This window comes from Musca autumnalis, unplaced genomic scaffold (genome assembly GCF_047663935.1).
Source record: "Musca autumnalis isolate F117 unplaced genomic scaffold, ASM4766393v1 scaffold_4, whole genome shotgun sequence".
NCBI lineage: Eukaryota > Metazoa > Arthropoda > Insecta > Diptera > Muscidae > Musca > Musca autumnalis.
In genome coordinates this window covers 46213378-46241263 of record NW_027411977.1, presented here as the reverse complement: position 1 = coordinate 46241263, position 27886 = coordinate 46213378, and the positions used below count along the sequence as shown (strand labels likewise).

General features: G+C 37.0%; 2 protein-coding genes across 4 annotated transcripts in view; both read left to right on the top strand.

Annotated features, from left to right (window-relative positions):
* The window catches only part of LOC141403880 (G-protein coupled receptor Mth2-like), a 536210-nt gene that overhangs the window by 333469 nt on the left and 174855 nt on the right, over positions 1–27886 (top strand). The window lies entirely within an intron of this gene.
* LOC141401883 (G-protein coupled receptor Mth2-like) lies at positions 42–27334 on the top strand. The gene is made up of 7 exons (XM_073982435.1): positions 42–638; positions 17254–17413; positions 17474–17662; positions 17725–17982; positions 18057–18213; positions 26809–27003; positions 27075–27334. The coding sequence occupies exons 1-7, from the start codon at positions 99–101 to the stop codon at positions 27220–27222; spliced, it is 1647 nt and encodes a 548-aa protein (XP_073838536.1). The 5' UTR covers positions 42–98; the 3' UTR covers positions 27223–27334.

Genomic DNA, 27886 nt, shown 5'->3' with positions numbered 1-27886 from the left:
ATTGTCCATTGCATCAACAAAATATTGACTCAATCTCCTTTGGCAGTCTAACGTAAACGATACTTGCCAGTGGACGTATTTTTCCGTGATATGTGAATATGGCAAAAGGTCATATTATATCGGTAGTTATTTTCACATTGGCAATACTTATCATAACCTGTATAGGCATTTTTGTTATTCCCGCATTAATAGCCCGTGAATCCAAATACGAATCTAAACCTACACAATGTAATTTTAGAGATACCGTTAATCTTACAAATCGTACTCGTTTAAAAAATGGTTCATATCTCTATAATGGCGTGGAGATTCCCGAAAATCAAACTGCATTCTACAATTACACCCAAATGTTTCGTTATAAACAACAGCCAGCTGAAAAGCATCTGAGAGGTTGTATCTGCGATGAATCCAAAGGTAGATTTTGTACGAAGTTATGCTGTGAACGAGGTGATTTTTTCAATCAAACTTCACGTCGTTGTGAAAAATTGGCGAAAGATTCGCCCAACGAAATGGAGATTCAATTCATGAACGACACACATAAAAATATAAATATTTTCGATCATTTTATTATACAAATTGGAAAACCCTGTGATAAACTTGAAGTTATTTCAATGAAAGTTCTTCCTTGGATACTGATGGAGGTGAGAGAATATAAAATATAAATGTATTTTGTTTTGAATGATTAATTAAATGTTGTAATTCATTTAACACTTATGTATGTTCATTTATCATTAAGTAATTTTACTACGCATCTATGTAAAAATAGAATCCAGCGAATACAACACAAGTTTGAATGTTTTTTATGAAGAAGACAAGTTAAAAATAAAATTCTTGAAATAATCAGAATTTACCAGACAGTCATACAACCGTTATTATAATGAAATTCTGTTATTTCTTGGGGTTTTCGAAGAGATTTATAGCCTTTGGTTAGCCTAAAAAACTTTTTTAAAGTTTAATTTAAACTAAGCAGAGTTTAAAATGACAACGCCATTTTAGCAAAAGCATAGAAAATGTGCTGCTTTGCCTGCTGAAATTTCTTCGAAATATGTTTTGCAACAATGAACAACGGCAACATGTAGCAACACATTTCACAAAAGTATTGCCAGCGAAGCTAATGTTATTCGATATAAGGGGTGTCCTTTTACTTACTAAATGCTGCTGAAACATTTTTTCAGCAACTTTTCCTTTATACAACTTTCAAAATCTGCAAAATTAGTAATAATAATTACTAATTATCACCTAAAAAGACACAGCTACTGTTGCTATAATAAAACAGCACCGCACAAGCATACTCACATTTTGCAGCACACATGATCAACACATAACAGAAAAGAGAATAAGCAATATAAGGTGTGTCGTTTTACTTACTAAATGTTGTTGAAACATTTTTGTCAACAACTTTTCCTTTATACAACTGTCAAAATCTGCAACATTAGTAATAATTATACTAATTATCACGTAAAAAGACACAGCTATAGTTTCAAAGGCTTATCCATGTTTTCAGCAATCAATACTTTTTGCGATCAGGGTAGCCTATTGTACGGCATTAAAAATGAAGATATTATTATTTCCACTTTTTGTGAATCGAAATGAAGATAGATATCACAATATTTAAGAAAAATGAACGATATTTTTCATTAACATGTATTTTGCCTTCAAGGCCCACGTATGCCTTTTTGAAGTAAGGTAACACTTTCTTAGTAAAAAGTGTTAAAAACTTTAAAACTCTGGCATGAACTGAAATAGAGCTTTTGTTGCCTTCAGAGTTTAAAATGTTAATGTCATATTCGAAAAAAAAATATATATATAATAATGCTTTTCAAAAAAGTCAGGCTTACCCCCTGTTTTTGTAACTAATTTTTGTTCGTTCGTCTATATTCGTAATAATTTAGGCATCCATATCTCAGCCCCAAGAAGTCATACATACCTAATCTTCCGTATATCCGTTCCATACATGGTAAAGAATTCCTCATTTAAAAATCCGCGATCTACATTTGCGTCAAAGCGAGTAAATCGATCTAAAAAAATTGACAAATCGTGTGAGAATACAAATTTTTACAACAACAGGGGGTTAATCCCATTGCCGTTGTTTTAATATTTCATTAAAGCAACTTTAATTTATTAGTGGAAAAAAATGGCGATGTTTACCCAGGTGTAAGGCAGGGAAGACTATAGTTTCAGATCTCGCCACAGATCTTCATCAGTTCCCTTGTTTTTCAACAAGAAACATTTTATACCCAAGTGTCAATCGCTCGTTCAAATAGATAAGTGTCCAAAGAAACACTCTGATCGAGAATTTCTTTGGCACTACCTAAACTCGAGCAAATTGTTTTAATGAAATAGTAAAACAACGACAATGGGATTAAGCCTGACTATTTTGAAAAGCAAAATAGAAGTCGTCGTCATAAATAAACAAGTAAAAAAGTATCAGTCGGCTTTGCCGACAGAGATATACCCTCAGCCTGAATATATTGAAACTTTTTTCCCAAAAAACGTATGTATTTAGGGGGTTTTAAAAATTTTGGGCGTTTGAACCGACAAAAATGTTGATTATGATTAAACATCAAACGTTTTGCGGAAGAGATACAAAAAGGAATGGATCGACATTGACCATTATGGAAGTGGATCTCCAGCCACTACATATGGTGCCATAGGGGGTTTTTACACCCTTCGGGCTGTTTGCTCAAGAAGTATGGACTTGCCCCTGAAACAACTTTTACCATCGCAATTGAGGCAGCGAATGCAAGTTGCTTCAACAAAAATCAAAGTGATTCGAAAGCAGGTCTTAAAGTGAACATGTATCCGAAATTTTGTGTGGGAGGTACCGGATGGAGTGGACAAATATAGTCCATATTTGAACCTGATCTATATCTGGTAGATATATTAGGATGTGTAAAGTATGGTCCAATTCGGCCACTCTCTTCAAGAGTTATCGTACGCACAATTTTTCCGAACATTTTTGAACTTTTGTGGGGGAGGTACCTGAAGGAGTGGACCGATATGGCTTATCTTCGAACTTAAACTATGTTTGGACAAAATATTACTAAGGCCAAACTTTGGACCGAATCGGCAGACCTGTTCGAGAGTTTTTTTGCCCTCCAACCTCCTCACACGGTGTCATAGGGGTTTTTTGCAACTTTCAGGCTATTTTCTCAGGAAGTATGGACTTGCCCCTGATGAAACTTATACCGTCGTATGGAGGGCAGTGAATACAAGTAGCTAAAGCAAAAATCAAAGCGATTCGAGAGATGGTCCTAAACTGAACTTTTCCAAATTTTTGTGTGGGAGGTACCCGACGGAGTGGACCGATTGAGTCCATATTTAAACCTGATCTATGTCTGGTACACGCTCCACGATGGGCAAAGTATGGACCAAATCGGTTACTCCCTTCAAGAGTTATCGTGCGCACAAATTTTCCGAACATTTTCGAAATTTTGTGGGGGAGGTACCGGAAGGAGTGGACCGATATAGCTCATCTTCGAACTTAAACTAAGTTTGGGCAAAATATTACGAAAGCCAAAATTTGAACCGAATCGGTTCATCCGTTCGAGAGTTATCGTGCGCTCCAGCCAGCCAGACAGACAGACAGACAGACGGACGGACATTGCTCAATCGACTCCAAATTGTCTGAAACACATTTCGTCCAAACATACTTGGGGTCTAAAACCATTATTTCGATGAGGCACATTTTGCCCGTATGAAAGTGTATATACCCTTCATAGCCTAAAGGCTGAGGGTATAAAAACGCCAATAATAATTAAATATGGAATTTTCAATTTCTTTATTACTATTTTTTAATATTAATCCCGCTTTATAATAAGCATTTTAACAATTAAATAATGAAATATGTATCTTCTCTTATTATTAATATGTATTAAATTAAAAAAATAAATATATCGCTATTTTGACAACAAATGTCACTTTTTTCATTTACGCGGTGACAACACTAATCACAAAAACATCCCTCGTTTGGATATTTGCTGCGACGTATGTTATATGGCCTGTTCCCTTACTTTAAAACGATTTTCATATAAATTTTGTGTACGGGAACGCAAAATGTGTAAAAGTGGTAAAAATTGTAAAAACTTTTTAGTTCTGGAACAGAGCTATAATGAAAATCCATTCACTGAAGAATGATAGCAAAAAAATGTCTTATCTGCTTGTATTAATGCAAAGACATAATACCCCGGTTACACTTAACCGCATTAACCCCGTGGGTTTGGATTTCAAATGACAATTCCATAGCGCAAACGTCAAATAAATACTCTCGAAGTGGGTTAAACCGGCAAAAAACTCTAGTGTAGCCGTACTATAAGACAATTTTGAAGATAGAGCTTTATAATTTGGCATAGAAGTTTATTATTACTCCTAGGATGTTTAGTATTAACAAGTAAAAAAGTATCTATGAACTTAAACTAAGTTTGAAAACAATATTAGGAAGACCAAATTTTGGCCGGAATCGGCATATCCGTTCGAGAATTATCTTGCGCTTCCACCCATAAACATGGTGTCATAGGGGTTTTTTCAGGCTATTTTTTCAGAAAGTATGGACTTGCCTCTGAGGAAACTTGCACCTTCGTATAGGGGGCAGTGAATACAAGATGTTACAACAAAAACCAAGGCAGGTCCTAAACTGAACTTTTCCGAAATTTTGTGTGGGAGGTACTCGAAGTAGTTTACCGATTGAGTCCATATTGGAACCTCATCTAAGTCTGATAGAAATGTCATAATGTGCAAAGTATGGACCCAATCGGGTACTCCCTTCAAGAGTTATCGTACGCACAAATTTTCCGTACATTTACGAACTTTTGTGGGGGAGGTACCGGAAGGAGTGGACCGATATAATCCATCTTTGAACTTGAACTAAGTTTGGACAAAATATTACGAAAGCCAAATTTTGGACCTAATCGGCAGATCCGTTCGAGAGTTATCTTGCGCTCCAACCACTACACACGGTGTCATAGGGTTTTTTGTAACTTTCAGGCTATTTTTTCAGGAAGTATGGACTTGCCCCTAATGAAACGTACAGCGTCGTATAGAGGACAGCGAATACAACTTGCGTAAACAAAAATCAAAGCGATTCGATACCAGGTCCTAAACTGAACTTTTCCGAAATTTTGTGTGGGAGGTACCCGAAGGAGTTTACCGATTGAGTCCATATTGGAACCTCATCTAAGTCTGGTAGAAATTTCACAATGTGCAAAGTATGGACCCAATCGGGTACTCCCTTCAAGAGTTATCGTACGCACAAATTTTCCGTACATTTTCGAACTTTTGTGGGGGAGGTACCGGAAGGAGTGGACCGATATAATCCATCTTTGAACTTGAACTAAGTTTGGACAAAATATTACGAAAGCCAAATTTTGGACCTAATCGGCAGATCCGTTCGAGAGTTATCTTGCGCTCCAACCACTACACACGGTGTCATAGGGTTTTTTGTAAGTTTCAGGCTATTTTTTCAGGAAGTATGGACTTGCCCCTAATGAAACGTACAGCGTCGTATAGAGGACAGCGAATACAACTTGCGTAAACAAAAATCAAAGCGATTCGATACCAGGTCCTAAACTGAACTTTTCCGAAATTTTGTGTGGGAGGTACCCGAAGGAGTTTACCGATTGAGTCCATATTGGAACCTCATCTAAGTCTGGAAGAAATTTCACAATGTGCAAAGTATGGACCAAATCGTTTATTCCTTACAAGAGTTATCGTGCCCACAAGTTTTGCGACAATTTTTGAACATTTGTGGAGGAGGTACCTGAAGGAGTGGACCTATATGGCCCATCTTCGAACTTAAATCGAATCTGGACAAAATATTTCGATACCCAAAATTTGAACCGAATCGATTGATCCGTTCGAGAGTTATCGTGCGCACCAGCCAGCCAGCCAGACAGACAGACGGACGGACATTGCTAGATCTACTCAAAATTGTCTGAAACGGATATCGTACAAACATACTTGGGGTCTAAAACCATTATTTCGATGAGGCACATTTTTTGTCGTATCAAAGTGTAAATACCCTCTTTAGCCTAAAGGCTGAGGGTATAAAAATGGGCTATATCGACCTTCATATAGCTCTCATAGAACGGTACCTCCCGATTTTCGGTATATTGAAAGTTTTAGTCTCAAATTGGTATTTAGTCTTCATTGTGGGTACAAAACTTCCCATCTAAAATTTGTCGGTATATGTCCACGTCTTCATATAGCCCCCATAGAACGATACCTCCCGATTTTCGGTATTTTGAAGGTTATAGCCACAACAGCCCACCAAAATTGATGAAATTTGGTATTTAGCACAGTCTATACAGTCACAAAGCCCACCTGATTGTTATGTTTGTTGTCAAAAACATTAGCTTCGTTCCCGTACTTTTTAATGGTAAAATTCGCAAAAAGAGAGAACTGCAAAAAATTTGTTGTCACACACAAGTTTTTTGAAATAGTTCGGGAAAAGAAAAATGGAAAATACGTCAAAAAACTGAAACAAATGTCAAAGTCGGCGTATCAGCCAATCAGACGCCGGCAACCATGTTACTATTTTTTTACTCGCCCAAATTTGTCGTGTAAAAAGTTTTTAAAGAGAGCGTCATTCAGCGCCATTTTTGTTTAAAGAGAAGTGAACATTTTACAACTTTTTTGTGTACGGGAACGCCTTTTCGAGTAAAATGTGTAAAAGTCGTAAACATTGTAAAAACTTTTTAGTTCTGGAACACAGCTATTATTGTGATTCAAAATACAAAGAAACTCAAATAACAATAATAGCTGTGTCTTTTTACGTCAGAGTGAGGCAGAGAACATTTTTGGATCTCTCTTGTGCTCTCAATGAGCGTAAATTTGTTGTTGTTCACAACGTGTTAGCATCTAAACAGGCTGTGAGCGATAACTAATTTACGCTCACTTAGAGCACATGGGCTCTCTTGTGAGTCACAATGCCTTCCCCTGTTTTACGTGATAATTAGTAATAATTATTACTAATGTTGCAGATTTTGACAGTTATGTAAAGGAAATGTTGCTGACAAAAATGTTTCAGCAACATTTAGTAAGTAAAAAGACACCCCTAATGTAAAATCTATTATGTTTGTTGTCAAAAGTTGTAAATAGAACTCTGAATGGCCGACCTTCTGTAGGCCTTGGTATTTAGTCTACATTGGAGGTAAAAAACTTTCAAACTGGAGGTAAAAACCTTCCGACTCCCACGAATGACAGAAATCTGTTATTTAGTCTTCCATGTGGTTCAGTTGTACTTCAATACAACTCGTGGTGGAGGATATAACAAGTTCGGCCGGGCCGAACTTAACGCCGTTTTTACTTGTCTTGTTTACGTTTTCATACGATTAATTCTTAATAACAATTGGTTTGACAGGTTGTGTGAAATCAGCTGGCCTTACTGTTTCACCTTATGTATTACAACATGGCAAAGACATAAATACAACAAGATAAGACATTTTTTTCCTATCATTCTTCAGTGAATGGCTTTTGAATTTAACATAATGTTATATCACGATATGGTGATATAACATTTTTTTCTTTTATACATTTTTACGTATTTAACCGAATTTACCGATCCAATTGACATAGAATTATACTTGAATAGATCCTTGAATTCATAAATTTCGTTTCTGATACCATTACATGAAATGTTCCTCCTTGGTTGCGATTTTGAATTAACTGCAACCTGTTAAGGGTAATGTTTCTATACAAAGTTTCGTAAACATTTTTTTGTTGCATGCATTTTGTCTAGTCTTAGTTGTATTTATGTCTTTGAACATAGTCCAAATATTAGAGCTGGTAAACTATCGATATTCCAAAAATTAGATATTTTCGATATTTCGTTTTAAAATCGTTAAGTTGTCATCACCATTAATTTGGAAATAATAAAAAGTAAAAAAGTATCAGTCGGCTTTGCCGACAGAGATATACCCTCAGCCTTTGTGGATTGAAATACTTTTTACCCAAAAAACCTATAAGCACCACCTTCGAATTTCATCTAATATTCGAAGAAATATTGCAAAATCCAAAGAGTGGACGAACGCAGTATTTGGTTCGAGCTCTCCAGCCATTATATATCGCTCACTAACTCAAAGAGTGACACATTTCAAAAAATCCAGTTTCGAGAAAAACGCATTTTAAGATGGCGATTGAAATTTGACTTCCCAACTTAAAATGATTATTGCACAAAAACTAAATGATGTACTTGGACCATATTTTGCAAACAGCTAGCCAGATATCACTAATGAGCTGCAACTCATTGAATTTTAGAGATATCAACATGAAAATTTGACACAAGATAAAATAGAAGTTGGAAAAAAATAGAAAATGCCAACTCAGAAAACGCATTTTTTGAGTTATGCCACTCTTTGAGTAAATGAGCGATATGTGTTGTAAAAAACCACTATGGAACGGTTTTTACAACTTTCGGTCTGTTTTCTCAAGAAGTATGGACTTGCCCATGAAAAAACTTTTACTGTCGTAATTGAATGCAAGTTGCTTCAACAAAAACTAAAGTGATTCGAGAGCGGGCCTTAAAGTGAATTTATCCACAATTTTGTGTGGGAGGTACCCGAAGGAGTGGACAAATTTAGTCCATATTCGAACCTGATCTATATCTGGTAGATATATTACGATGTGTAAAGTATGAACCAAATCGGTCACTCCCATCAAGAGTTACCGTTCGCACAAATTTTCCGAACATTTCCGAACTTTTGTGGGGGAAGGAGTGGAGCGATATAATCCATCTCCGAACTTAAACTAAGTTTGGATAAAATATTACGAAAGCCAAAGTTTGAACCGAATCGGTTCATCCGTTCGAGAGTTATCGTGGGCTCCAGCCGGCCAGACAGACGGATGGACATTGCTCAATCGACTCCAAATTGTCTGAAACACATTTCGTCCAAACATACTTGGGGTCTAAAACCATTATTTTAATGAGGCACATTTTGCCCGTATGAAAGTGCATATACCCTCGTTAGCATGAATGCTGAGGGTATCAGTCATTATAAGTAGAAAAGAAGAAAATTGTAATTCAAATTTAACTCAAAGGGGCATGATATCGCTGACTTTTATAGTGAAAATTTTTTATTATAATTGGGATATTTTCCGAAAATATGGCAACACCGTCAAGTTTTTTCTTGGGAATGTTGGCATAGTATGGGACTCTCAAAAAGTAAATAGTATGGATCTGAAATACGAACACATCAGAAGATACCTTAACATATAAAAAGAAAAAAATCAAACCTATTCAGATGATCGCTAGTGTATGGTGACATAGGGGTCTTTTACAACTTTGGGGCTATTTTCCCAAGAAATATGGACTTGCCCCTGAAAAAGAAAACTTTTACCACCGTAATTGAGGCAGCGAAAGTAAGTTGCTTCAACAAAAATCAAAGTGATTCGATATCAGGTCTTATAGTGAGCTTATCCGATATTTTGTGTGGGAGATACCGGATGGAGTGGACAAATATAGTCCATATTTGAACCTGATCTATATCTGGTAGATATATTAGGATGTGTAAAGTATGGACCAATTCGGCAACTCCCTTCAAGAGTTACCGTACGAATTTTTCCGAACATTTTTGAACTTTTGTGGGGGCGGTTCCTGAAGGAGTGGACCGATATGGCTTATCTTCGATCTTAAACTATGTTTGGACAAAACATTACTAACGCCAAATTTTGGACCGAATCGGCAGATCCGTTCTAGAGTAATCTGCGCTCCAACCACCTCACACGGTGTCATAGGGGTTTTTGTATGGACTTGCTGCTAATAAAACTTGTACCGTCGTATGGGGGGGGGGCAGTGAATTCTATTAGCTAAAACAAAAATCAAAGCGATTCGAGAGATGGCTCTAAACAGAACTTTTCGGAAATTTTGTGTAAGAGGTACCCGAAGGAGTGGACCGGTTGAGTCCATATTGAAACCTTATCTATGCCTGGTACAAGTTTCACGATGTGTAAAGTATGGACCAAATCGGTTACTCTCTTCAAGGGTTATCGTGCTCACAAATTTTCCGAACATTTGTGTGGGAGGTACCGGAAGGAGTGGACCGATATAGCCCATTTTCGTACCTAAACTAAGGTTGGGCAAAATATTACGAAAGCCAAAATTTGAACCGAATCGCTTTATCGCTTCGAGAGTTATCGTGCGCTTCAGCCAGCCAGACAGACAGACGGACGGACATTGCTCAATCGACTCCAAATTGTCTGAAACACATTTCGTCCAATCATACTTGGGGTTTAAAACAATTATTTTAATGAGACACATTTTGCCCGTATGAAAGTGTATATATGTATACCTTCGTTAGCATAAATGCTGAGTAGGGATATAACTTTTTGCACTTTATAACGAGTGGTTTTGTCTAAGGCTGAGGTAAGCTCAGTGGTCTCCAGGGTCAACTCAAGGACCCACAAACCTTAAGTGATAACACGAGTTTTATAAGTTCAATTCTTTATTTAACTCTTGGGTGTTAATGTAATGAATAGTACGTTAGTGGAATTTCAGATTTGGTTGGATATTTAAATGTTATTCAGATAGCTATATGATTATATATATGTAATTGGACAAATCTGGTGGAAGATCGGACCCTCGGTTCCTCTGCTTTGGTATACCGGTACGCTGGGAGTCACACTGGGCCGTTGACTAGTCTGGTTCTGGTTTAATACGAGCGTCTTCCAATAAGATGATAGCTGGTATCGAGCGCTGAATGGCGAGCGAGTAGCTGGCTACGAGCGTTGATGCGTTGCTGAACTGGATGCGAGCAGGGTGATGGCTACGAGCATGTAGCTAGCTACCAGCGTTGCTGAGCGATGAGCTGGATGCGAGCAGGGTGATGGCTACGAGCGAGTAGCTGGCTACGAGCTTTGAGCGCTGCTGAGCGATGAGCTGGATGCGAGCAACGAGATGGCTACGAGCGAGTAGCAAGGGTTGGTGACGGGCGAGCAGCGGGTTACGAGGGCTGACTGATGAGTAGCTGGTCGCAAGCGTCGACGGGATGAGCGGTGAATTAGTGACGGGCGAGCAGCGGGCTACGAGCGTTGAAGAGCGGTGACGTGGGCGAGGAGCGGGCTAAGAGCGTTGTACGGTGAACGGGTAGCTGGCTACAAGCGTTGATCGGCGAGCGGGTAGTTGGCTACAAGCGTTGACGGTTCGAAGCGGGGAGCTGGATGCGAGCGAGTAGCGGGCTACGAGAGTTGGACGGTGAGCGGGTAGCTGGCTACAAGCGTTGACGAGGCGAAGCGGTGAGCTGGGTGTGGGCGAGTAGCAGGTTACGAGCGTTGGACGGTGAGCGGGTAGCTGGCTACAAGCGTTGACCGGGCGAAGCGGTGAGCTGGGTGTGGGCGAGTAGCGGGCTACGAGCGTTGGACGGTGAGCGGGTAGCTGGCTACAAGCGTTGACGAGGCGAAGCGATGAGCTGGGTGCGGGCGAGTAGCAGGCTACTAGTGTTGAACGGTGAATTGACGGGGCGAAGCGATGAGCTGGGTGTGGGCGAGTAGCGGGCGACGAGCGTTGGACGGTGAGCGGGTAGCTGGCTACAAGCACGGTTGAGCTGGCAATGAGCGGTTGGGCTGGCAAAGAGCGGGGGAGCTTGCAAAGAGCGGGGGAGCTGGCAAAGAGCGGGTGAGCTGACAAAGAGCGGTTGAGCTGGCAAAGAGCAGGGGAGCTGGCAAAGAGCGGTTGAGCTGGCAAAGAGCAGGTAGCCGGCTACGATAAGGTCAAGTACACTCGTTACTTACAGGTTACTACGACTGCGGTCAAGCCACACATCACTTCACTTGTACTAACTCTGGTTCTCGACAAACTCAATGGTGAAATTCTGAACATCATATATATATGCGCTTGCAATGTGAATGCGAAGCACATGTGGCGCGAGTTGTCAAAAAATGCACCAGAATCAATGTTAACATGTTGACTGCAGTATGAATGGTGGTGCGAAATTAGAATGTGTTGTCAACAAGAGTGATGTGTGGTGTGCGTATGTATAATTGCCTTTGATGCCAAACGTATGCTAGGGTGGGGAGTGTTGACGAATAGGCAACTGCTTTATGTTTGTTGTTGGTTGGCACCAGTGTGGTGTCTTGTGTGTAGTTTTGTGAGTTTTTTCCAGGTACCGAGGGTAAAACGTGTATCAGGATGGGTAGTGTTAATGAATATTTTTCAGTGAATTGGGGAAATAATTGATAGGGGAATGTATGTAAAATGAAATAAAAGCAGCATTGGTTTTATTTTATTACTTATTATTGATAATAAGTAGACATCGGATTTTGCATATTTGCATATTTTTTAATATTAAAGATACGAAGATTCTGATTGGACCAAAATTCGTTTCAAAGAAATCTAAATTCAATGGCAGGGTCATATTTCGTATTTATTTTGCATATTTGCATATTTTGCATATGCACAAAATATGCAAAAAATATGCAAAATATGCAAAAAATATGCAAAATATGCAAAAAATATGCAAAATATGCAAAAAATATGCAAAATATGCAAAAAATATGCAAAATATGCAAAAAATATGCAGAATATGCAAAAAATATGCAAAATATGCAAACAGATTTTGACCGAAAATCGTCATAAAAGTCGTGAAATTGTCATTTAAAGTTGGAAAAACCATAAAAAAGTACATAATAGTGTTCTAAACTAAGACTGTTGACCGTTTAACGTCGATTTCTTCGGCAGATTATTATGTTATTGAGACCATTTAAGACAGTGTGGAGTAGGGTATAAAAATATGGTATCGTAATACCATTTTTTATTATTAAACTATGTAAAAATATAAAATTTAAAAAATATCAAACGTTTTATGTAAAATTCAATATTTTCTTTGTCCTAATTTGTAGCATTGGGCTGGTTTTAACACAAAGAACCAAATCGACCTCGGATTTTTTAGCCGGAGAGTCGCCTAAACCTTTTAGTATTGTTAGATTTTAAGATTGCTAAATTTTGAGCACAATTCAAATATGTTATGAAAATCTGGATTTTTTGCTATTTGGCGACTTCGACGACCCATATACGTGGAACGGTTAAAGCTATTTGACCGTATTATGCATTCAATTAAAGGCCATTCTGTTCTTAACATTTCTTGCTGAACAACAAAGTACGTAAGTGTAATTGAATTCGAGATAATAAAGCCAATGTCTTTTTCGGGGCACCTTAGGGCAAAAATGGAGTCTATTTAAAAAAAAAAAGCTTTTTTCTTCCTATATTATCAATTTTTGGGAATGAACACGAATATATTTTACTTTATTTAAAAATTTTGCCTATTAGGGCGAAGATCTATTTTAATATTAATTTTAATTAATTTCTCGTTGGAGTCGAGCTTAATGGCCGATGATGTTTTCAAGTGAAAAAGGAAAGCCGAAGATTCGAACCCACACAACCACCATTATGTGACATGTTTCGCCTTTTGCAGAGACTCATCAGATATATCGGCCGTGGATTCGCTTCGCTATCCATCAAACATATCCTTTTTCAAATGTAATTTTGTTTTTACAAAGATGGACATTTGTACATTCATTGTATGGCTTCAATGGCAAACGCTTACATTTTGTTAATACATATTTAAATTTACATAAGGGACTGACGTAATGTGGTTTTGGAGCCATCTGGGTACAGAGGACAACTTGTTGATGAACTCGACTCCTTGCTATGTCGCTCACAATTTTCAAATTGTTTACCATCCTTTACCCCTCCTGGTAATTGATGTTCTGTGGTCAAGTTGCAGGATATTTTTCAAGAAATTCGGAGTTAACGTTTTATCTCTTGAACAACAATTAAGTCTCACTTGTAATTATGCCTGGTAAAACTTTTTCTAGGAATTTTGGCAGTTGATTTTTGTAAGTCTGGATCGAATATTTCTGGAGAAATTTCTATTTTTGCTTTGTTAAGATTTTTGTCGTCTTTTGGATCTTTACGGTGTTTTGCACTATTAGATCAAACATTGCGTGATTTATCGTTTTATTATTTCCTATATCTGATATTTGTTTGTGAATGCCTTTCGTATTAAGTAAATCTTCAATCCGGTTTAGGTCTTGTTTTGGAGCTAAAAAATATTTCTGATTATCGTTTTCAATATTTTTTCTATTAAACTCAATCTATTGTCTCTATTTCTTTTCAACCTATTGATAGTGTTTACCAAATATATCCTATATTATAGTTTGTACAGTGGTACAGAAGCTCTCGACCTAATATCTGTTTGAGCTGTTGAGACCCTATTATTCTAGGCATCTGTACAATGCTAGTTCTTGTTTCTCCCACGATCTACTGTCAGTTTCAGGAACGCCTAGGAGTTGTTCTTTACCTCCATGTGATACCAGAACAGCAACCCGTTTTTTCTATTTTTTTTTAAACATCTGGTAATAGATTTCCATGCCAGTGCACGCAAATAGCCTCGTTCCTTGAAGCTGTTGCGTGTATTTTTCACGGTTTATTCTCCGCTGTTCACGGATAAAGCTTCTAGAGATCTTATATTTGTAGGGATCCTCTCCGATAGCTTCTACTGTAGCCAAAATGATACTAGTAACGTTCCTATACTCCTTACAGGGGTCCAGCACCATGACAATTTTATAGTTACGATTTTCTTGAAGCCAAGCTTCATTGTTTTCGGGCAGATGGTTCTTCAGATTCTACGATACGTATAGCATCAAAACAAGACCTAGACCTCAGTGAAAATGTATTGAAATATGAAAACATTGACGCACAAACTTCAGAAAAAGGAAATAACAACATGATTAATAATCTGTGGTATCCTACTCCTGAACTTGCTGACCTGGCATTGTTTGATCCAACGGTGCAAAACGCAGTAAAGAGCCAAAAGGCGACAAAAATCTTAACAAAACAAAGATTCCAATTTCTTCAGAAATATTCGATCCAAACTTCCAAAAGAGCAACTGCCGAAATTCCTAGAAAAAGGTCTGGCATAATTCTTGTTGTTCAAGAGATTAAACATTAAGTCCGAATTTTCAGGAGGCGCAAAGGATGGTAAACAACTTGAAAGTTGCAAACTACATAGCAGAGCGTTCTTCAAGTAGTCAGCTGTACCCAGATAGCTCCAAAACCACATGATGTCTGACTCTTGAATAAATTTAAATTATAACAAAATGTAAAAGACATTTGCTTTCATTCCAAAAATTGATAAAAAGGAAGATGTTTTTTTTAATAGACTCCATTTTCTCGCAAAGGCGTACATAGTCACGTTTTTCGGGACATTGGCTTTATTATATCGAATTCAGTAACACTTACCTAGTTTGTTGTTTAGCAAGAAATGCTAAGAACAGAATGGCCTTAAATTGAATGCATAATACGGGCAAATAGCTTTAACCGTTCCACATATATGGGTCGTCGAAGTCGCCAAATAGCAAAAAAATCTAGATTTTCATAACTTCGAGGCCCCAGTGGCACGTGTTAACATATTCCAATTGTGCTCAAACTGTGAGTCTTAAAATCTGACCAAATTAAAAACTTTATGCGGGTGCCGCCTTAAAAAGTCCGACATCGATTTGTTCTATTTGAACAATTACCAGCGCAATGCTACAAATTATGACAAAGAAAATATTGAATTTTACATAGAACGTTTGATATTTTATCAAATATGCCACTTTTACATAGTTTAATAATAAAAAAAATGGTATTACGATACCATATTTTTATACCCTTCACCACACTGTCGTAAATGGTCCCAATAACGTAATAATCTGCTGAAAAAATTGACATTAAACGGTCAACAGTCTTAGTTTAGAACACTGTTATGTAGTTTTTGATGGTTTTTCCAACTTTAAATGACAATTTTACGACTTTTATGACGATTTTCGGCCAAAATCTGTTTGCATATTTTGCATATTTTTTGCATATTCTGCATATTTTTTGCATATTTTGCATATTTTTTGCATATTTTTTGCATATTTTGCATATTTTTTGCATATTTTTTGCATATTTTGCATATTTTTTGGCATATTTTTTGCATATTTTTTGCATATATTTTGCATATTTTTTGCATATTTTTTGCATGTTTTTGATATGACCCCAAATATCGAAAAATTTACCCTTAAAACGCCTAGATCCAAAATTTGAGTCCAATCGGATGAGAAATAAAAAACATGCAAAAATCCGATGTCTAATAATAAGGGTTTGCGGTAATAAAAAATTAAACGGGCGTATAGGTAGGTGGAACGTTTGTAACGGTCACGTTACAACTTTTTTGCAGATATCGAAAATACCACCACATAGCCGTGTAGAGCATGAAAAACTATTATGAAGTAAGGTGTAATTTTTTCTCTATCGCGAAAAAAGTTTCCGCACCAAATGCATGGAAGTTCAGAAATGCATTTTTTAATTTTATCTGTTATAACAACATATTTGCTTTTCATTAAAATTTTTATTTTTTTGTAATATAATTTAAAATCATTATCAAAGCGTTCTGGACCAATTTGATCTCAAATCGCGCCATTTCAGAGCATATTAAGAGTTGTTGCCACTATTGCAATTTTTGGTTTTTCTTTATAAACTCGTGAATTTTATGTTTATATTTTTCGTACCTATCGGACTAGAGAATATGGTGTCATTTTCAACAAATTCGCGAAAGTTTTAGTCATGATGCCCACCAGTGCCACTTCGGGAATAATTTTTCAAAGTAGGTCATGGGTTTAAGATTATTCAGTATTAAAATCAGCTGCCATCTTGTGCCAGACTATAAATGGTGGGTCGCTGACTAAAGCTGCCCTACAATAGGGTTTCTGTGGATATATTATCGTATAACTCGGTTATCAGACCACGTACATTAACATAATTGGCATCAGTAACAAGATGAAGAAATCTTCTTCCAAATTAGTCCTACGTTGGCGGTACGTGCCTTCCAGGAAGAACGCAATAAGATCTATATTAAAAATTTTACCAATTTTCAGACAAAAATATAGCTTTTTTTAATCCGTTAAATTGGCTGGATTTTATGTTGTTTTGGATATTGTTTTGTTTCCCCAAGGCTATTTTTGCATCATAAGATAATCGGGATCTTTGTTCAAGTCATTTTGTATTAACAGCATAATACAATTCTTACCGTATACCCCCTCCAGAGGGGAAAGGGGGGAGAAGGTTACGTTCGTGGTTTCTTAAAACACTCTTCGCAGCAGCACAAAACTGTAACCGGCGCATTGGCTTGATTTTTACACTCTAAATATTTTTGGCCACTTTCTCCATACAAGTGGATCCACTGTGCAATGTACTCGTATGTTTGTGTCCTAAAGAAATTAATATAACGTAATATTTTTTAACAGAATGGGGATTTGGTAATCGAAAGTGAAAAATTTGCTCTGGATACCGTGAACTATTGCATCTCACCACAATACGACAACAAAGACAAAAAACACAAATTGACAGTTATGAGTTGTCCGATCAGAAATGATTCAAGTCTTTCAATGGTCCTGAACTCATATAGTAAGTATGTATTAACATTTCCGATTATGCGATTTTACCAGATTTACCTTATTTTTGCAGGTATGGCTGTGTCTGTTGCATTTTTTGCACTCACCATAATTTTATATTTAGTTGTAGACAGGCTACACAACACTATGCCTGGCAAATTACAGACCTGCTATCTGATTGCTTTGGCAGCAGGATATTCAACTATTGGTTACATTAATATAGCACGGGCAATACTACCAGTTGTTCCATGCCGAGTAGTCGGTAAGTAAATGTGGCAGTGATGTCTTTTGTAATTGTTAGATGTTAATCCGATTTTTATGTAGGTTTCTCGGGTTACTACTTTTTTATGTCTGCCTACCTTTGGTTGGCTGTCTTATGCTTTAACATGTATAAAACTGTAAAAGAGTGGAACACCCTGAATGCCTCGAAAAGGGAAACCTGGATTCGTTTTATAATCTATTCTACTTTTGTGTGGGGAACTGCTGGAATATTTACATTGATTTTAATTTGGGCCCAATTATCCAATGTTGTGCCGGAATCGTATAAACCGAACATTGGTTATAATATGTGCTGGTTGGACAGTAAGTATTCGCTGCGTTCCAATTCTATGTACTTGTAATGAAGAAAATATGTTTCTTTTTTTTTTTTGTTTTAGCCCATAAATGGACAGCAGCTTTGTATTTTTACATACCGAATTGTCTAATTATGGTATTCAATATTTTCGCTTTTGTCCAAGTGACAATGGTCATCTATACTGTTAAACGGAATGTATCCATCTATGAGGCCAATAAAAAGAAACATCTTCAGGAAAAGTAAGTAAAAGTAAAAAAACAAATGTTAAGGCCATACAAATTCTAAATGTTCATCAATTTTAAAATTTTGGCAGTTTTGTTGAGATGTCCCTCACCTTTTATTTGTAAAGATTTCAGCTTAATTTCATTTTCTTATTTGCCAATGGTGAGCTTTGAACTCAGAACTCTCGGTTTGGTAGCCGAACACACGCACACACATCGTCTGTGTCACCGTACTCACTACTTACCCAGCTAACATTTTTTTCCGAATTCGTTTCGAATTCGGACAGAATTTCTGAAAAAATATCCGATTCTGATGCCGAATTCGTACCGAATTCGGTACGAAAGTTGTATGGACGTGGTCACCGAATTCGGAAAGAATTTTCTAATGATATTCTTAAAAAATATTAGAGTTTCGCGACGAATTCGTTCGGAATTCGGAAGAAAATTCTGGAAAATTCGATGAAAAATTTAGATTTTCTTAAGAAAATCCGTCCGAATTCGGAAAGAAATTCTGGAAAAATTCGGAGAAAAGTTCAGATTTTCTGAAAAAAAAAAATCGGAAACAATTCTGACGCTGATGCCTTTGATAGTAACACAACACGTGTCGTGCTGTACTGGAAGATTCTAATCTCAAACTTTCTAATGATTGTGCCTGTTGTTATCATTTTATGATTAACAGTAGAACAATGTGCAGAAGCATGTTGAAGCTATCAACACTAGATTGAATTGTTATATGTTGCATTTATATTAGAAAAAATTTTAAAATTGTATATGCGAATTTTATGACCAGTCATTTTGTTCTTCGACATCAACCGAAAAAAATTCCCTTAGAAAATCCATTAGAAATCGGAACGAATTCGGAATGACGATTCTTAAGATTCTTTAGAAAATGTGCAGAGATTCTTAAAATAAACTTATAGAAAATCGGTCAAAATTCTAGGAAAATATTAGAGAAATCGGCCACATTTCTAAAAAATATTCAGAAAATATCAGAAAAAATCTGATATCAGAGCCCTCGGAAAAAATTGTTAGCTGGGTAGTAATACACGTTTTTTGTACCTTGTACGCATTACTTTGTAGTATTCTCCCAAATGTTTCTGGGTGGTGGTGAAGACATCGGTGGAGTCATAAGTTTTTTCTTGTGCAATGTGAACTCTTTCCCCTACAGTAAAGTGATATTTTGTATACCCTACCCTCCACCAAAATATGGAGGGTACAATTATATTTGTCACTCCGTTTGTAAAACACCGAAATATTCGTCCGAGATTCTATACATTATACATATATTTGATCACCATTAAATTCTAAGTCGATATAATTATGTCCGTCTATCCGTTGAAATCAAGGTACAGCTTGCAATTTCCAAGATAGAGCTTTGTAATTTGGTTTAGAAGTTTCTATTACTCTTAGGATTTTTGCCTTTGAAAATGGGGTATATCGGTCCACGTTTTGATACAGTCCCCATAGAACGGTACTTCCCGAATTTCGGTACTTTGAAGGTTTCGGCATCATTCAACGTTTCAATATAGGTACGGTGACCAATATCTTTGGATGAAAATAAAGGACAGGAATTTTGTAATACTTTAACAAAAAATTCGATTAATTTTAAGGGATTATAGCCACTTGCAAATTGTGTTTTAAAAATAGATCCCTGAGGATGATTGTCGAAGACAATTGAAATATTGGAAATAAAATTTAATCAAACAAAATAAAACAACAGCCTTTTTAATGACCTTCAGCCAATCGAGTCGATCAGAGTCGATCGCACGAAAATTGTCAGATACATATATGAGTGTTCAATGGTAAGAACCCGTTGTGTTGTTTGTGCGTAGAAGTGCAGTTTATTTGTTTTATACCTGTTCCGTTCATACTTACTTACTTAGCTGGCCTTTTGCAGAACATTTGTTCCATAAGCCGAACTAAGAAAAAATCTCCAATCATCTCTGTTTGCTGCTGTATTTTCCCAATCTGGGATATGTAGCTTTCTGATATTTCGTTTCACTTGTTCGCTCCAACGAAGCTTTGGCCTTCCAGATCTGCGAGAACCTCAGTGCGGCCCGTATTTATACGCCCTTTTAGCGGGTTCATCATCACTCATTCTTATAACATGGCCTAGCCATCGCAATCGTTGTATCTCGATTCGTTCAACTACATTGATGTCATTGTATAGTTGATACAGCTCGTTCATACGACGCCGATATTCGCCGTCAACACAGATTGGCCCGTAGATCTTTCGAAGAATTTTTCTCTCGAACACACCAAGCACTGCCTTATCTGCTTGAGCAAGTACCCATGCTTCGGAACCATACATTATCACGGGTAGTATCAGTGTTTTGTAAAGTGTTACTTTTGTTTGACGAGAGGTGGCTTTATTCCTAAACTGCTTACTCAGCCCAAAGTAGCATCTGTTAGCCAACACTATTCTTCTTCGTATTTCACAACTGGTCTTATTTGTTGTGTTTATGGCGGTGCCGAGGTAGACGAAGTCCTTTACTACCTCAAAAAGTCAATTTTTGAAGTTAACAATTTGAAAAAAAATAATAACGGATTTCGATTGTTAACACTCTGAATCACTAAAAATAAAAAAATAAATCAATCTGGTAACATCACATAGCGACATACTCATCTGGCAATGGTGACATATTTTCATATGCATCGTTTTCCGACATTCATTATAAATAAGTAGTGAAAGCATTTAATGCGCCAAAAGGAACATTTCAACGTTTTTATATTTTTATACCCTCAGCCATTAGGCTATGGAGGGTATATACACTTTGATACGATGAAAAAGTGCCTCATCGAAATAATGGTTTTAGACCCCAAGTATGTTTGGACGAAATGTGTTTCAGACAATTTGGAGTCGATCTAGCCATGTCCGTCCGTCTGTCTGTCTGTCCTGCTGGCTGGAGCGCACGATATCTCTCGAACGGATGAACCGATTCGGTTCAAATTTTGGCTTTCGTAATATTTTGCCCAAACTTAGTCTAAGTTCGAAGATGAGCTAAATCGGTCCACTCCTTCCGGTACCTCCCCCACAAAAGTTCGAAAATGTTCGGAAAGTTTGTGCGCACGATAACTCTTGAAGGGAGTGACCGATTTGGTCCATACATTGTATAGCGTAAGCTTTCTACCAGGGTAATATGACGTTCCAATATGGTCTCAATAGGTCCACTCCTTCGGGTACATCCCACACAAAATTTCGCAAAAGTTCAGTTTAGGGCCATCTCTCGAATCGCTTTGATTTCTGTTTTAGAAACTTGTATTCACTGCCCTCTATACGACGGTACAAGTACCATCAGGGGCAAGTCCATACTTCCTGAGAAAATAGCATGAAAGTTGCAAAAAACCCCTATGACACCGTGTGAGGTGGTTGGAGCTCAAGATAACTCTCGAACGGATCTGCCGATTCGGTCCAAAATATGGCCTTAGTAATATTTTGTCCAAACATAGTTTAAGTTTGAAGATAAGCCATATCGGTCCACTCCTTCAGGTACCTCCCCCACAAAAGTTCAAAAATGTTCGGAAAAATTGTTCGTACGGTAACTATTGAAGGGAGTGGCCGAATTGGTCTATACTTTACACATCCTAATATATCTACCAGATATAGATCTGGTTCAAATATGGACAATATTTGTCCTCTCCATCCGGTACCTCCCACACAAAATTTCGGATAAGTTCACTTTAAGACCTTATAACGAATCACTTTGATTTTTGTTGAAGCAACTTGCATTCGCTGCCTGAATTATGAAGGGAAAAGTTTTTTTAGGGGCAAGTCCATACTTCTAGAGCAAACAGCCCGAAGAGTGTAAAAACCCCCTATGGCACCATATGTTGTGGCTGGAGATCCATTTCCATAACGGTCAATGTCGATCCATTCCTTTTAGTATCTCCTCCGCAAAACTTTTGATCTTTAATCCTAATCAACGCCCAAAAATTTTAAAACCCACTAAATACATACGTATTTTGGGAAAAAATTTTTTCAATATACACAGGCTGAGGGTATATCTCTGTCGGCAAAACCGACTGATACTTTTTTACTTGTTTAAACATGGAAAGCTCTTAAATTGGTGTGTAAAATAAGATTGTGTTAACAAATAATAAAAATGTTATGTGTGGTAAATGTATTTTTGAGGTAAGATGTGATGTCTTTTTTGGAGTATTTTGCTTTGTTATCAATATGTTCTCTGGAGTATAACTTCTGAGATCTAAGTAGATCTAGGATATTATATATATATATATATATATATATATATATATATATATATATATATATGTGGTGAAAGGTATTAATGTGTACTATCATTTTGTGAAAAAATTAGCTGCGCCCATCTGCGCCTTTTCTTAAAAATCTGATTTCAGATTTCGTAATACTTAAAAATATGGACATTTTTTATGTTTTGGTTGGAGAATAATCGGAAACTCATTAATGTTATCAGTTGGATTTCGGAAAAATTTAATGGACGTATATAATAATATATATATATATATATATATATATATAATAATATATAATTTCAAAAATGTCGCAGACAAACTTTGGCTTTTGTGGCGGAATTTTAGCCGATTTTTACCTCATGGAACCTCATTTTATTAACTTATAACAAACCACACACAAAACCATGAAATTTTAACATATGTATATTAGGGTTATGACTTTTTGACATTTTTCCTCAAAAATGATTTCCTGTAGCAGGGATGAATGAACTTTTGGCTATTAATAACTATGCTATCGTTTATTCCATTGAAATATAAAAAAAAGTTCACGCACAAATCGATTTTAAAAAAATAATTTTTTGAAAAAATATATGAAACGAAAAAATTTTTTTTTTCAAAAAATTATTTTTTGTTGCGCGAATGAATAAATATAAGCCTACTAATAACTATAATAACGTTTGTTTCATTCAAATTTTAAAAAAGTCGCGAAAAAAGTCGCTTTGAAAAAATTTTTTGTTTATTGTTAAAAAATTATATTTTTGAATAAAAGCGTTTATGACATTTTTACGTTTCTCAGAATTAAAGAAAAATAGTGAGAAATAAATTTTATGTAATTTTAATTATCTCATGTGGCTCTAAAGTTTATTTTCAATTACTTATACATATATCTGTTTTCAGTGACTTCAAAAAATTGTCCATAATTTTGATAAATTCAAATTTTAAAATCATTTTGTGCGTGAGGTTTTTTCACCGAATCACCTTATAATTAAGATTTTATGTATTCTTATGGCAAAACTCATCACGCTATGATACAGGGATATGAAGTTGTAAAAAAGTCATAACCCTAATGTATATAGGGGAGCTATATCTATATCTGAAGCGATTTCAATATAACTTGACAAACTTATTTGTATCCGAATTCCTTAACATTTTCCAAATTTTATTGTAATTTGATGGAATTTGCATGCTTGGTCATTTAAATCGAGCGAAGATATATATGGGAGCTATATCCAATTCTGAACCGATTTCAATATGATTTGTCAAAAATGTTTCTAGACCAAAATCCATCGCACATTTCAAATTTCATCAAGATTGGACATACATAGCGGGATTGGTGCACCAAATACCTAAAATCGGGCGAAAATATATATGGGAGCAATATCAAAATCTGAACCGATTTCAATATAACTTGGCAAACTTATTTGTAGTCCTAATTCCGTGGTATTTTCCAAATCGCATAAAAATTGGGCAGAATTTGCGTGTTTGGTCCATCAATTGCTTGAAATCGGGCGAACATATATACGGGAGCTATATGTATATATGAACCAAATTTGGCATATTAGTTTCTAAGCCCATTATAAGCATCTGTACAAAATTTGGAAGGTCTAGCTTACCCCAGCGATTTGTTGCCTCGAAAACCTGTCATTGGCCCCATCGTGCATGGCTTGGAACACCTTTGAACGTATAGGGCTGTCGAATGCTGCTTTATAATCGACGAAAAGATGGAAGGTGTAGATCTGCATTCCTTGGGTCTTTTCCAGGATTTGTCTCAAGGTAAATATCTGGTCAATGGTGGATTTGCCAGGTCTAAAGCCGCACTGATAGGGTCCAATAATTTCATTGACCATAGGCTTTAGTCTCTCACACAATATGCCAGATACTATCTTATATGCAATAGGGAGCAGACGTATGCCCCTGTAATTGAAGCACACAGTCTTATCACCCTTCTTGTGGACTGGACATAGGATGCTCACGTTCCAATCGTCGGGTACGCGTTCTTCCTGCCAGATGGTGCTAACTAGCTGATGCATACACCTTATCAGCGTGTCGCCTCCGGTTTTGAACAGCTCGGCTGGTAGGCCATCTGCTCCTGTGGTATCTTCGCCGTCTTCACTGCTATCGGATACCAACAGTTTGGAAAAATGTTCTTTCCATATCCTGAGCACACTATCTGTATCAGTTACCAAATTACCTTGTTGGTCTCTACAGGAGGATATGCCTGTACCAAAGCCATCAGTTTGATGCTTCACTCGTTGGTAGAATTTTCGGACTTCGTTCTGTCTCCTGTACATCACTATTTGTTCACACTCCCTCTTTTCCATCTCTCTCTTTTTCCTGCTGAAAAGACGTTTCTCCTCTCTCCTTTTCCCCCGATACCTCTCTCGTGCGCTACGCGTTGCTACTGATTGTAAAGTAGCCATATATGCTGCATTTTTTTCTTCGGTAGCAGCACGGCACTCCTGGTCATACCATGGATTCTTTGGTGGAGGTCTCTGGTATCCAAGTACTGATTTTGCGGCAGTTTGCATGGAGTGGGCAATATTTTGCCATTGTGCTGATATGTTATCGGGGCGAGAAGCGCTTTCATTAAGCAATTGGGTCAGTTGAGTGGAATATGCTGTGGCTATCTGTTGTGTTTGCAGCTTAGCGATGTCCAACTTTCGTGTTGTGTCTGTCCGTGCTTTATTTGCAACGTTAAGACGGGTACGCACCTTTGCTGCAACGAGGTAATGGTCCGAATCTATGTTTGCTCCTTCGAACGATCGTACATCCAACACGCTCGATGAATGTCTTCCATCTATCACAACATGATCAATTTGATTTCTTGTTCTTTGATCTGACAACAGCCAGGTGCCCTTATGAATATCGTGATGCTTAAATCTGGTAGCTGCAAAGCCTATCAGCCTCATACCATTGTCAGATGTTTCACTGTGGAGACTGAATTTCCCGACTGTTTGTCCAAAGATATTCTCCTTTCCAATTTTGGCATTAAAATCGCCTAGAACAATTTTAATGTCATGGGCAGGACAACGGTCATATGTTTCTTCTAAGCGCTCGTAGAATATATCTTTGGTCTGTTCGTCCTTGTCTTCGGGTGGAGCATGAGCGCAGATAAAGCTGATGTTGAAGAATTTTGCTTTTAATCGAATTGTAGCAAGTCTTCCATTCACTGGGGTGAAGCTGGAGACCAGATGTTTTAACCTCTGACCAACTACAAAACCACAACCAAACTCATGCTTTGTGTCATGGCAGCTATAATACAGTGCGTCACCTTTAGGTGTTGTTGTGACATCTTTCCCAGTCCATCGTATTTCCTGTATGGCAGTAATATCGGCCTTGTACTTTTCACGTACATCTGCCAGCGCGTAAGCTGCACCTTCTCTATAAAGAGTGCGAACATTCCAGGTGCAGATTCGCAGATCATGGTCCTTAAAACGTTTGCGGGGGTCGTCAACTTTAGAGGGGTTTGTTTTTCTTTTCTTTCGTTTTTTCATAGTAGCTGCTTTTTCTAGGGGGGGGGGGGGGGTGGTGGTACTAGCCCGACGCCCGAACCCAAGTTTTTAACGTTCTTATGGGTGAACGCGCGGCACATGTTAGCTCACTACCTTTAACGGGTGTTAAAGGCAGTTCCCCAGGTGACACCACGGGGAGGTCAGTGTCCACTTGGGATGAAAGAGGGACCAAGATAAATCCTGGGCTTTGCCATGTTAAAACCGGTCAGGACCGTTGCTTGATATCTTCCATCCCCTACGTCACCCTAAGATGCATCACACGCATCCGATTTCAACGAGCAACCCCAAAGGGTTGTGGGGAGGGTGATGTGCCTTTAAAATACCTGGACTACAGGAGTCCATAACCAGGGTACCCGGGTTTTTCGTTTATATTCAAATAAAATAATATTTATATGCACAGATTATTAAAAACGCTTAGTTTGTACATCTCAACTGTTCAAATTTCATGTTTGTGAAATAAAAATTGGTTTCTATAAGCATTTTCTACCTGAAAGGCTCACAAAAAAAGGACTGGTTTTGTGTTTTTAGGTAGAAAATGTTGGTCATGGACCCCCATATACAAAAACTTTGAACTCATTTTTTAGTTAATATATTTAACCAAATTTGATAAAGTCTTTTCCAGTCTCTAAGTTTAGTTAAAATCTCTGATGATCCGGAGTTTCATGTTGATGTCTTCAATAATAAAGGAATAGCAGCACTTTAAAGTTCAAAAAAGTACCCGGGTACTCGTAGGGTTAAATAGATTCGTCAAGAAACGAGGGTGTTCCATCACATTTTATTTTACTTCGTATTGCAATATTTAAAATTACGATTGCGAATAAATCGCATTTAAATGTTTTATCAGCTCCGACGTACATACAACACATTTTCTCTCTACTTCTTACAGTGTATTTATGATTCTACGCCTCTTTCTACTTATGGGTATATTATGGATTATGGACATTATATCGTATTGTTGCCGTAATTATAAGTTTTTGGCCTTTATCTTTGACGTAACGGATTTTTGTAATGCCTCGCAGGGTGTCTTAATATTTTTCCTATTTATATGTCGACGTGAGGTGTTAAATGCAATCAATGAACAGTGAGTTAAATTAGATCTTTTTTAATTTTAATGAATATAAAACACATACATATATACATTTTTTATTCTAGATTTCACATTCGCAAAAGGAGCCCCAACAGGGGAGGCAATCAAATGTTACCAACAAAGCAAGCACAATTATCAGGAACCAGTGGCACTGCAGCAACACCGCCGACAACATTTATAACTTCACTCTCGCCATTTTCTAGTAAAATTTAAAAAAAAGGTGTGGGTGGATACTAACATAAATATAAAATTTTATTACGATCGTTCAGCTATAATACATTGTCAAGTCCTAAAATATATTTGTTATTTAATTTAAAAAAAAAAACTTTAAATATGAAATTTTCTGACTATCGGTTCGCTACAATACCAAGCCATCTTTTTCATGCAAAAAATGTCACAAGTTGGGGTTTAAAATATAATTTAAAAAAATCCACAAGTTGGGGTTTAAAATACACTTTAAAAAATTCCACGATTTGTTGTTTAAAATATGCTTACAAAATTCCGCGAATTAAGGTTTAAGGTTCCACGATATATACTTTAAAAAATTCTACGAGTTGGGCTTTAAAATTCCAAGAGTACTATAAACAAGTAAGAACGGCGTTAAGTTCGGCTGGGCCGAACTTGTTATACCCTCCACCACAAGTTGTATTGAAGTAAAATGGAATAATTAGTTTCCTTTCGTGTATGAAGAAGACTTAATACTAAATTTCAGCAATTTCGGTAAAACAATGTGAGGCACCATTCTTTGGGGGTTATTTCAAAACGTCGATCTATACCGACAAATGTCTGACGGAAAGTTTTTAGGCTCAAAGAAGACTAAATACCAACTTTCCTTTATTTCGGTAAGAGAATGTGGCTAAAACTTAAAAAATACCGA

Excerpts from the sequence above, each read along its gene's own strand:
- LOC141401883 (XM_073982435.1), top strand. The coding sequence starts at position 99 with ATGGCAAAAGGTCATATTATATCGGTAGTTATTTTCACATTGGCAATA. Across the intron at positions 639-17,253 it reads TTCCTTGGATACTGATGGAG|AATGGGGATTTGGTAATCGA; the intron begins GTGAGAGAATAT and ends ATTTTTTAACAG. Across the intron at positions 17,414-17,473 it reads AATGGTCCTGAACTCATATA|GTATGGCTGTGTCTGTTGCA; the intron begins GTAAGTATGTAT and ends TTATTTTTGCAG.